Source organism: Pipra filicauda, unplaced genomic scaffold, assembly GCF_003945595.2.
Source record: "Pipra filicauda isolate LSUMZ 115617 unplaced genomic scaffold, ASM394559v2 scaffold134_size1991817_pilon, whole genome shotgun sequence".
NCBI lineage: Eukaryota > Metazoa > Chordata > Aves > Passeriformes > Pipridae > Pipra > Pipra filicauda.
The window spans coordinates 83,133-95,515 of NW_024103818.1; the positions used below are offsets into that span (position 1 = coordinate 83,133).

The following is a 12,383-nucleotide window of genomic DNA, read 5'->3' on the forward strand; positions in this document are numbered from 1 at the left end:
AGCATTTTATTTAATGAGAGGTGGGGTACTTTCATGAAGAACAAAATACTCTTGTATGTGTTTGGGAAATGAACCAGATTAAAAAAATATATATTATTATGATTTTTAGTGATTCATATCCTTCTTTATAGCAAGAATTAAATAAGTAATAGGTAGCATAATATGATCAATAGACAAATAAAAATAAAAATTTTGACCCTTTTTGTTTCACCACAGGTTTATGATGAACAGGTATTGTACTTTTTTTCATTTCTCTATAAACTTTTTATAGTCAAAACCACACTACTTCCATAATCCTGAGCACATAGTTGCAAAATATTATGCTAGCCTCCTTGATTGAGACAGCAATATTTCATTTACAAATCTGTACCAAATAATGGAGTCACAAATCTTTATCTTTTATTTTATTATTGTGTTGCCCAAGGTTTTGGTATTTAGTCTCAGGGTCACACTGATACTCACAGACAACTCAAAGCCCTTTCTAAATTTTCTATGTTGCAGAAGTCCTTAGAATCAAACACAACTTTAAGTTGTGTCTGCCCACTTCCATTTGTAAGTACTCTTTGTGGATTTAATATATATTTGTTTCAGTGGTTGTCTACTGTCAAAAAAAACATACAGTTAAGTAGCTTTATGGACTCTGATGTGTCAAATAAAATAAAAGTATAGATGTAGTGTCCCATGGCAACTGAAAAGCAGTAAAGTGTTTTTTAAGTTCTAAAATCTAAAATTACATACATGACTTAGAGAAAACATTTTGAATATGCACCACTTGTCATGTATTCATATGACATTTTCTATTAAAGATGACACTTTCATTATTTTTTATTTTAACTGAGTGGTGATCTTCAGTTTAAGTACTGTGTCTCTGATTATAATGGATGGTCTTGCTTTAAATGAAAATTTGCTCCTGTCATAGAGAAATCTACTATTATTACATTCTATTGAAATAATTTATTAACATCAAGAATATTAAATGAAAACACAGTGAGTATGGGAAGCTTCATTTTTTGTGCTAGTTTATGTTATTTCTTCAGTTGTTTGGAAGTGTTGATAGCTATGCTGGAAAATACTTGTCTGCTCAAAACTTCCAGATAAAAGAAATAAGAAACTATTTTATAGCCACGTAATGGTTTCACTAAGACTTCTTTCAGTCTCATTTTATTTTGGATTACTATTGACTTCTTAGAAATTAAAATTAGATGTTCCAAATTATGAACAAACGAAGCACTCCTCAGACACTACACCTACCTAAAACTCAGCAAAGATTTACAGTACAATAATTTTATGATCAATTTTCTATGTATTATATTAGGCAAGCCCTACTCTACAAATTCATTGGTTTCATATTACAGTTCTCCTACGGGAAATAAACTGATAAATCCAGCCTTCTGGTCAGTGTCCTCCTGAGATTTATTGTTAGGCTGCTATCAGGTCCCTCCCAAGCCACTTCTTTTCCTTCTAAGCAACCCCAGTTCCCTCTGCACCTCCTCACAGGGCATGTGCTCCACGCCCCAATTATCTTGATGGTTCTCTGGAGTTTACCAGAGTTTTGCCTGTAAATCATACTCAAGTTTTCTTGTAAACTGAGACCCAAACTGCACATAGTACCTAAGTCTGGGCTAAGGAATGCCATGTACAGGGCAGATAATAACTTTTCCCAAAATACTGGTTCTACCTCAGCGAATACAGCCTCAGATACTGAGGATCTTCTCTGCTGCCAGGAAACTATGTTGGTTCATGTTTAGGTCACTTTCTTCCTGAGAGCCCCAAGGTCTTTGCCATGGAGTTGTGCCCCAGCTAGTCAGTCTCCTGCCTGCATTGTCTCAAGGAGGTCTTCCTTCCCAGGTGCAGGATTCTGCATTTGTCTTTGTTAAATTTCTTAAAGTTCCTATTAGTCCATTCCTCCACCCTCATGAGGTCCCTCTCAACAGAAGCCCTGCCCTGGTCCACTCCCTACACCTCCCTCCAGGTTTGGTGTAACTTGCAAAATCAATGAGTGTAATTTGATGATACTCCAAGTGTTGATGGATTAAAATTTAATAGATGTTTTTTTTTTAAAGAGGAGTTTCTATTGTAGATAGACAAAAGGGACAATTTTTTCATTCCTCCTTTTTTTCATACATGAGCAAACTCTATTGTGGATGCATTAGCCCATCCTGCAAATGTTCCATGAGCTGTTCTTTTGCTCATGACGCATCCTCAAATGTTGTTACGGGACTATAAAAGCTACAGATATAGTTTGGTTTTCTGACACTTCTACACAGAACTGGGGACACTGGTTGATAAACTAAACTCTTCTAAAAAAAAAGTTTTCTATTGATTAAAAACAGGCAAGTAAAAAGAAAAGCTATTCATACTCTTATTTAAGAACTATATTATTCTGCAGAATCAAATCACTCCAGCAGAAGTGTCTCATACAGGAATCTACTCCAAAATGAAAGGTCGTGGGAAGCTTATAAAGAACTCTGGTGTTCTACTTTTTCAAAGAAACAGTATTTTATACTTATTTCCAAATATCTGTAAAATAGTAGACTTGAAAAATGAGAAGACTGAATATAACAATTTTTAGATCAGTATTTAGACTTAATTTCTATGCTGCCCCTGCTGAATTGTGCAAAAAAAATGAGCCAAAAAATATAATTAAAATTAATGTAAATTAGAAGGAACTCTACGGAAATCTAGTTATGACAATGTTCAGAAAATAAGTGTTCACAAGTCTAATTTCTTACAGGCATAAATTATTGCATCTGGTGGGTTATGCTCAGAATTCAGTGCAAAACAGAACCACACCTAAAAATGTTCAGCAATAATAACAAAGAGAAAAGCTCTTTGCAATTATTAAATGGTATAAATGTTTTATATGTATCAAACCTATCATGTTGATTTCAAAGCAAAGAAAGAAATGTAACAAATTATCTCAAAGCAAAATCATAACATGACAATTGGCAGATCTTGGTATCAAGTTACACAACAGAGGAAGAAAATATCTCATTATGCAGCCACTGCTATACAGAAAATATTTACTGTCTCTGAATATATCTACATGAAAAAACATTATCTACAGAGTTCCCTGCAGAAATAAGAACTTGAGAAAAGTAAAAACATTACAAATAAAAGATTTGTCCTTCAGCAGTCAATTTGAAAATTCCAGGAGGACTGAACTGAGTTTAAATAATAATCTAATGAAACTTCTCCATTTTTTTAAAGAAAAAACGAAGTGTTTTTTTTCTGTAGACAAGCACTGGAATCATAGTGTATTTGTTAAATTTATCTTCTGATTCTAGCAGGAGTTGGAGGAGGTAGAAACCAGTGACATTATTTTATTTTTTAAAAAAGAGAACTTTCTACTACTCTATAAAAGTCAGGAAATAAAGTGCATCTGTATTCACTATATGCCATAAATTTCATTCTCTTATCTTAATCTAGGCTCATTTTTTAGCATGAATAAAAGAAAATGGAAGAATTGGTGTGGAACATCTGTTCTCCTGAATTAGGAAAGATACCAGACTGAGGAATCTGGAATCCTTAAAAAATTTTTGACTTAGACACCAGATAGAATCAAACAAGTTTTAAATTCAGTTATCCTTATTCTTTCCCAGTTCCTAACACCCTCGTCAGTTTACAGGTTCATATTATCCTAATCTTCCAATGTCTCCTATTTTCTTACCAATAAGCAAACTCATTATTTTTTCCTTTTTTTTTTTTTTACCAACTTTATCCAATGTCACAGTAAATGCCAGTTGGATAGAGGCCAACAGCCTAGTTTGGATATCATCAAAGTATTCTTTTGTCTCAATTTAACGAGACAGAACTGTTTGCTAAGGAGGGTGAGTTATGAGGAAGACCAAGCTTCCCCCTCTAAGCAATTGTAAATCCGAATTAAGAGGGTCCAGTGGAAGAAATGTGGAGAAAGAAAAAGAAAGCAGCCCTTTATTAAACCATATATGTGTATAGGTAGCACACCAAAAGAACAAAAAACAAACTACAATCCTGCACCCAAATTCCCACCCAAAGAAAAAGTTTTTTGCCTTTCGGCACAATTCTAACCATGACCAGCAGGGGGCGCTGTTGGATCCCTGGAGGAGCAGAGCCTGCAGTTGCTCGGTGGTGGCCGGCAGGGGGCGCTGTTGGGCCCTGGGGTTGCGGGAGAAGCCGAAGGGTGATTCCCTCACACGCCGAGAGGGGAAGGAGAAAAGGGGAAAGGGGGACTCACGCTGTCGGCGGCTGGCTCTGGCTGGGATTCCCCCACGCTTCATCGATGGGTACAAGCTGCTGCCAATACCGGAACGGAGGAGGGAAGGGGCGGCCTCTTCCCTCAGAAGTTTCTCCGCAGATGGTCCTGGCTTCTCTGATGAAATCCGAGGCAGACCGGACAGTGGGCAGGGCTGGGGCTGAGGGAAACGGCGGCGGACCGGGGTCAAGGCAACCAGGCAACTTGGCCAAAAACAAAGATGAAAACCTGGAGCTTTTTTCTGTCCACACAATCCCTCCCCAAGTCCCGGACAAGAGCAAAAAATAAGAAGCAGTTTTGTCAGGAGCAAAATTCACCTCCCCCCCACGGTCTTCTGAGACAATTAGCTTGGAATGTGGGGCTACGGGCTACCTCCCTCTCCCCCCCTCTGCCTCATTCAACACTTTTCTTTCACACTGGGACAGGGAAAAATTCCCAGCCAGGTCATTTCTTTAAAACAAGCAAACCTGTAACACCTTTCCTTGCGTTTTTTGTTTCTGTAATCCCTAGACAATAACTTGATTTGACTATGTGTGATTAATAAAAAAAATACTTATTTTTCTGGCACATACTCAGCTTTATCCTAAATCAGGATCTGCTGACATTTCATGTATAATGCCGTATCCATCAACCTGAAGATGGTTTTGAGCTTGAATACTTCGAATTAATTTTTTATTTTAACTGCCAATCAAAGTCCTTTTCTGTTGAGAAGTCTATTTCTTACGTATGTCATCAGGGAAAAGGAAGTTTCCCTAGAACCTCGCCAGGGACTAAAGTTTTTGAGATTCAAATATTCAGATTGTAAAGTCATGTAGAAAGGCTGAATATGTTGTGACAGGTTGTAAAGGACAATAAAAAAAGAATGCCATGCTATGAGTTTTAATCATTAATAATAAATCCTAGAGGCCTACATGCCATCCCAGATGAACAGGATTGTATGGACTAATATCAATGAAATTACATTCCTCAAACCTTTTTGGCTATGGTATATACCTTTTCTGTCTCATTCTAAATTTTTACCTTCCATATTAACAATTTTATATTTGAAATGTACAATGCTAGAGAATTCTCCAAAATAAGAGGTGAAAGTTGAAAGAGAAGAATCAACAGAAGGGCAAAGCATTGTTTTACCTTACATTGGAATGACAGGCAAAATGGATCTTCAATTACATGAGTTTCATTCTTAATCTTTTACATGTAGCTAGTTTGTAGCTTTTTCAATGCATAAATACTTGAGGAAAAAAAATCTTGAACTTGAAAACCAGATGGGATACTGAATTTTGGTACCCTTGGTGGGAAAAGCACTCTTAGAATTTTGAGTATTAAAGGAAATGTCAGCTGATTCAACCTAAAAAAAAAAGCCTTTAGCATCAGCCTGTAGAAAATTATAGCGGTATTGTGGTCAATAAAAATAAATATATTATTCCTCAAGCTCCTCTGCTGGACATTACTATTTATGACATCAAACATTTTTCAAGGTTGATAATGAACTATATTAGAAGAAAGGTACAAAGTAAGAGTAGCTCTGCAAAGTTTCTTCCATAATCTTTTCCATAGAAATTCTCTTGAGAAAAAGAAAATTAAATCACTCAGAAAGTAAACCCTGAGTAACGTACAATAATAAATGACAGCATCATTTGGCAAGTACATGAAGTGCCAAATTTCTGGTTCCTTTGCTATCTGAGTTTGACGATGAATATGGCCATGCTGTATTTTTCCCAACAGAGGTAAACTAGTTGACCTAAACTCAGCCAAAGTAGTTCTTACACCAGCAACTTTGCTTTATGGAAATAGCACTGATGATTGCTACTAGAGAAATGAAGGGAAATTCTCTTTGTTTAGGCAAGTCACAACTTGCTCGTAGCCCCTTCAATCTCATTTCAAGTTAAAGTTTACATTCTTTACTGCAATGCAGTGTAGAGGTAGATGCCACTGTCACTGAAACTGTGCCAGCTTGAGTGTTGGAGCAGTTGAGTTGCTGTACGCTCCACGGCACTTAATTGACTCTTCTGAAAAACAAAATTGTTCATCCAAAGCTTCCCCCCCCTGCAGTTGTACTGTTCCTGGCACTTGCTGGTTAATTTCTCTATCAATTCAGAATTTCTCTCGATCTCTGCATTCGGCAGAGACACACTCTGCCCAGATTTACACAGGTTCTCAGGCTTCCTGAAAATCTACACTCCCTTATTTCGAACTATGTTTCAAAATAATCTGCTGTATGTATGCCACATAAGATTTTTCTCTGGAAAAAAAGAATAAGACAGGAAAAAAACCCCTTTAAAAATATAAACTGTATTGATTAAAAAAGAAAAAAAAAAAAAACCAAACCAAACAAGCAAACAGCTCTCGATATTATTAACTAGCCTTTGGAATTCTCCTGTTTGGAATTTTTAATTTCTACACCTTATGTATTATCACTCAGAACCTTTTCCCCCTTCATGAAGTACAGACACATAATTTATCTGCTATCTATATTAACCTTTAGAAGCAAGCAAACTTACCTAAGCAAATGACAAAATGGAGTGAAGCAATGGCACCTTATCTTAATGGAATGGAGATTATTTGGAGTATCCTCTTTACTTTGCTTATTCTGTTTCTACATCAGAACACACTGATTTAAATTGTCAATAGATAAGATCCTGGATTCTGTTCATTTAATCAAAAAGAGGTTTCAGTGTAGGTGAGAAACAATAGCATTTATTGAGCACACTGTCTATACAGGCATTTCCTGGCTGTGGTCCAGTTCAACAGGCCTTGAGTGTCTCAACATAAAATATATTCAAATTAAAACAGAAGTAGGTATTAAAACATTTGGGGTTTATGATACCTTGTAACTTCATAGTCCTACTATTTCTTCAGTAATGTTATTATCATTTGTTTTTGCGACCTGACAATTCATCTTATCACACAGTAGTGATATAAAATTTCTACTTAAATATTAGTATACTTGAGTTATTGTGAGAGTTCAGGCTTCTCCTTGGATACATGAGTCTGCATTGACACTTACCTTTTATAATCTGCTACTGCATTTGAAGTCACATGCATAAGATACGCAGTGCAGTGTGCTTGTACCTTCAAAGCCAAGAACAGGTTCTCAGAGTATACCCGTATTTTGAAGAGATTGTCAGGAGCTTGTTAAGGCAAGGCAAGACTGGACAGGAGTGGCAAATGTGGATTCTTAAACTCTTTCCCCTTTTTCATGTGTCTTTCTCCATTCATTTTCAGCAATTGAAAAGAGCATGTTCTTTTATTTTAGAAATTATTAAAACTGTTATAATGTTTTGCAACATTCAAAAACTAGTTGCCACACTACTTTGCTCTATAAAGAACATGCTACTGACTCACTCACAGTACATATTAAGTTCAGGTTAACTGAAAATAGACCCCATTTTATTCTGAATGCTGCAATGGTGCATCATCAGGTGCCAGCAGCTGGCACACAGCTATATGATTTCATTTTTCTTTGCTTAGGAATGTAAGTTGAGGTGAGTGAAGTTTCTAATTCATGCAGAAATAAAAAAAAAAGAAAATAATTGCTTTCAGAGAGACACTGAATTACATTTGTGGTATTGTACAAGGGTAAAGAAAAAAAGAAACCTCACTTAGCAGCAAGAATCAGGAATAGTATTTTTACCAAGTAACAGATGTTAGTCCTGTGTTTAGTACTTTCCCGGAAGATACTAAAGTGCGTTATTGGTAAGTGTGGGAAAAAAAAATCAGAATAGAAAATTCATATACAAAGTCATACTTTCTTAGTCTGTAAAGAAAGTCCTTTTGTGGACCAGACTTTCACACTAAAATATGGCTTCATTGTAGAGGATTGGACTGTAATGTCCATTTCCCCTTCCTGGATGACATATTCAGGAAGCAATAATCTAAGTTAGCTGTAGTCCTCGAGGATTCAAAGAGTAGTAGTAATCAGCTCTAATATTTATATCAATGATTTGAAATGAGATTCTGAGATTCTGAGCTAGATAAAACCACTGGTCCCATTTCCAGTGTACCAATTCATGTAACTGGAACAGCTTTATAAAGAGCATGTTTTCCTTCCTGTCACCTCAGTTAGCTCGAAGAAGTTGAAAGATGAACTTGTTCTGAATAAAGAGTAGAAATTTTGGTAATTGTTGTCAATATCTTGTTAGATTCACAAGTTAGTGGAAGTAGAAATATGTTGGTCATCCTCAGTTATTTAGCAAGCCACAACTTTATATAAATGTTCATATTTAATAAATATATATTATATTTGATATAAATAATACATATAATATAGAATAAATAAATATGTTTTATTGCTTTTATATTTTTAAAATTCATAGGAAAAGTTGGATGAGTTTAAGACATTATCATAGGATGGCAGTAACTTATTGTTAAAAAAACACATAGAGAGAGAGATGCCAAACACCTACTGAAAGTAAATGCTCATGAACACTGAAAAACATTGTTCCTAAGAAAGTATTCTACTGCTGGGACTTCATTTCTGTTGTATCAAATGATGCATGTAGATTTAATAACTTTCTTTAGAGAATCTTCATTCAGTAGAAATAAATTACTTAATGTAATAGTGTGAAAAAGTAGCACTGAGTCTGGTTAGGGGAATGATCTTCTTGTAACATTCAGCCAGTCAGAGAACAACCTCATAAAAAAGGATATGTCATTGCTGCTCAAAGAATCCCTGTTACCAGTAAGTAAAATGAAGTTTCTGTGTGAATCAAAAACTGGTTTAGATTTCATTTTTATCCACTTTAAATATGAACACTGCTCATTGCACATGGCTCCTATACTGAAATTTCATTCCAGCATCAATACCTCATAGATTCTGACTTGTAGATCATCCACATGTGTAGTTGTTCCATGCATAAAAGACTCCAGACCACACAAATCATGTACAATCCATGAATTGTTGAAACTGTGTTAAACTCAAAGTATGAGCTTCAAACCTTTTTGAATTTACATTTTAGTTCCTTTTTTTTATTCCTTACCTAACTTAAACTAATTTTAAAAATAATTTCATGTAAATTTTTGTAGAAAGTGAAAAGACAAATATTTATATGGAGGCCAGGTATTGAAATACGAAATTAAACCAACCTGGGGCAATCACATTCATCTAGTTGATTAGATGGTTGTTTGATTTTACTTGATTTAAAAATTACCTATATGATACTTCAGTATCTGAGAAAATAATGTTTCCATAAAAAAAAAAAAGAAAGCAAAACCAACATGACACAGAAATGGAACAACAGGACATCCACTTTTCAAAAGAGTCACAAAATTGTTTCTATTTTGTATGGTTTAGAGTAAACTTGGATTTTTTGGGGGCCTAAACATGTTTTAGTCTTGGCTCTGATAACACTTCTGTATGGGTTCCCTTCTTCTGTCCCTCTACTAACAGAGAACTGTTGCAATGGATGAAATGAGCACAGACCAGAAGGAAAATACTTCTTTTTAATGACAGTTATTGAAAATGCAGGTGTCTGGTTTGGATAGAGATGAGAAACTACTGAAAGGGAAAGGGGAAGGAAAAATTTCCTGTATGTTTACAATTGAAATTTTGACAGCATTATGACTATGGTAATTTTTATTCTTCAAAGTCTAAGTGGCAACAGTATGAGCCAAAACAAAAAATTAGGTTTTGATAAGATGAACTGGAAATTGAAAAATTATGCTATTTTCATCAGTTACTTAAACGAGAGTTGAAAATCACAAAGTGAAAATCACAAAGCAAAAATCACTAAGTTCCAGCATAAGCTTTGATCTTTGCCTTGGAATAAGGCTTTATCACTGCTGCTAGAGCTGAGGCAACTTTACAAAGACATCAGTGAACTAACAGAAAAATCTTTTAATTCATTCTCCTGCAATACAGTGTGTATTTTCTTTGCATTTTTGGGGAGACTGCAGGCAACCACTTTCCCTATTGAGGACTTGACCTGTGGATCCCTCTAGTTTTTTACACCTGTTGACAGAATGAGAAATCAAAGAATTCTAATCTGCTTTTCTTACCGATATGAAAAGCAGTTTTTCTGCACCAATGATGTTCTTCTTTTGCCTTCTAAGTAATGTCAGGCCTTGACTGAATGAAGACATGTAGGAGCAAAGGAACTTTGCCATCAAGAGCACAGAGATGTCATTATACCTAGGAAACCAAGACAGTGATTTGTCTTAAAGGGTAGGGGAAAGGCTAGAGCAGAAAAGGCTTAGAGAACTTCTTATTTCTTTCCTCATTTTATGTGAAGATTTTTCTTCACATAAGAAAAATTTTTCTTTCTCCTCTTTTCCTTAACAAATTGCGTTCCCTCAGTCTCCCTCCCCTGCATCTGCAAGCCTTCTCACCACCACCCAACCTCTCCACATAATCCAGTGAACTTTAACTGTGCTTCAGCCAATCACTGCCTCATATTTCTCCCAAGACAGTATCTCTGTTCCCCAGCTCAGACCCTCATGGTAGGTTTTCCTCATAGCATTTCTCAGTTCTTTGGATAGCCTGTGAAAATAATTCATGAAGCTACACAAGACTTAAACTATGACTGAACATTAATACATAAGCCACATAGATTTATGCAAACAGTAAACCATAAGTGGTAGTAGCAGTAGGATACAAATATATTAGGTAATTAATAAGATGAGCAAGAATTATACAAACTGCAAATAACAACAGAATATTCTGTTAGAGTATCTGTGCACATAAAATTTCTCTTATGCTTTTTATATGTGAGAAGGGGTATAACATGTTTTTCTTCAATCTATTTCTAATCTTTCTTCCTTTGATTGTTTCTTATCCTTCCTTCCTTCCTTCCTTCCCTTCTTTCTTTCTACAGACTTCTGAAACTAGCAAGACTTTATGACTGCACCTGAACTTTGCATAGTACAATACCATAAATTAATATCATAAATCAATTTCTGTGTTCTCTCCATGGATAGCAGGGGGACTCATTGCATTTACAACTTGCTGCAGTGATCATTATGGCAAAAGGAAAAAAAATGGAAGATGAAAAATATTACATCTGTGACTAGAGCAGGTCTAACAATGGGTATCTCATAATTTATTTAATGTCTTTGGCAATACCTTTTAAAATACAATTTGATATATATCTTTGCAATTTTTCACTGAGATCTCAGTGTTTGAGAACTGTCAGAAAGCTAACAATCACCTCAGTTTCTGGAGAAGTTGTGGAACAAATTCAGCCCAGCAAAATAATCCTAGCCAAGTATATCTGACACCTGGGAGTGAAAAAGGAAGCAAATATGATAGTGACAGAATTCACTGCAGGAAGCAACAGTAACAGTGATTCTGGCTCAAACCAGAGGTGTTTTACTGTAATTGCTGCTAGATGATCTAACATATACTCTTTTTCTATAATACAGCCTTAGATAAAGCCTGGCTACCAGCTGACTGGTTTTAACACCTGAATGCCAAAAAGTGCAATTTAAGAGGTGACATTGCTGATCTATTTGCAGAACACATCACCTGCCATTTGCAACATTGCTTGGGAAGGGGATCCATTAGATAAAGGCGCTTCAGAACAGAAATAGGGTGCCTTTTTTTCTTCTAGCTGACCTCTTTTCATCTTCTCTTCTTATGTTTCAGTAGGTAATTTTTCCCACTTCTTCCAGGCTTAACGCTATGGCAGTGGTGCTGAATGCTGATGAGGCTCTGCTTAATGCAACTTCGGGCAATGCAGCCTGAGCTTTCTATAGTCATAGAGTATTCACTGCAGCTTTTAAAGAACCTTCAATTAGCAAGCATCTAGACATAAAAGATAATGGAATAAAATACTTAATATGGACTTAAAAAGAGATGCAGTGATGGTACCAAGGCAAAAATTCAAACACAGTATGATCATTCATATACTCGAAGCATATGTACAGTCTGAAATCTATATCTAAGGTTGATGTTTATATTCTTTCAATTGCAAATTTTTTTCAGTATCTCTGATCTTACTGTTCTTCTCTTTAAATAATTGTGCTTCATCTATCCTGTGTTTAGTTAGAACCTGTACAGTAATTCTTTATATTTTAGATTTAAGAATTCAGATTGAATTTCCTACTTATCTACCAGTCTCCCAAAGCAAATTTTGTGTTCCACTGCTGTATAGCTCTCAAAACAATTATATTACCATGCAGACTTTGACTAGCACAAATAATATTTCAATTA

General features: G+C 35.5%; 1 protein-coding gene across 1 annotated transcript; it reads right to left on the reverse strand.

Annotated features, from left to right (window-relative positions):
- Positions 1 to 3,821: 3,821 nt before the first annotated feature.
- On the reverse strand, positions 3,822 to 10,590 carry LOC120322596. Its single transcript, XM_039378321.1, has 2 exons — positions 10,232 to 10,590; positions 3,822 to 4,394 (listed from the first exon to the last, which is right to left on the reverse strand). The coding sequence occupies exons 1-2, from the start codon at positions 10,337 to 10,339 to the stop codon at positions 3,822 to 3,824; spliced, it is 681 nt and encodes a 226-aa protein (XP_039234255.1). The 5' UTR covers positions 10,340 to 10,590.
- Positions 10,591 to 12,383: the final 1,793 nt, after the last annotated feature.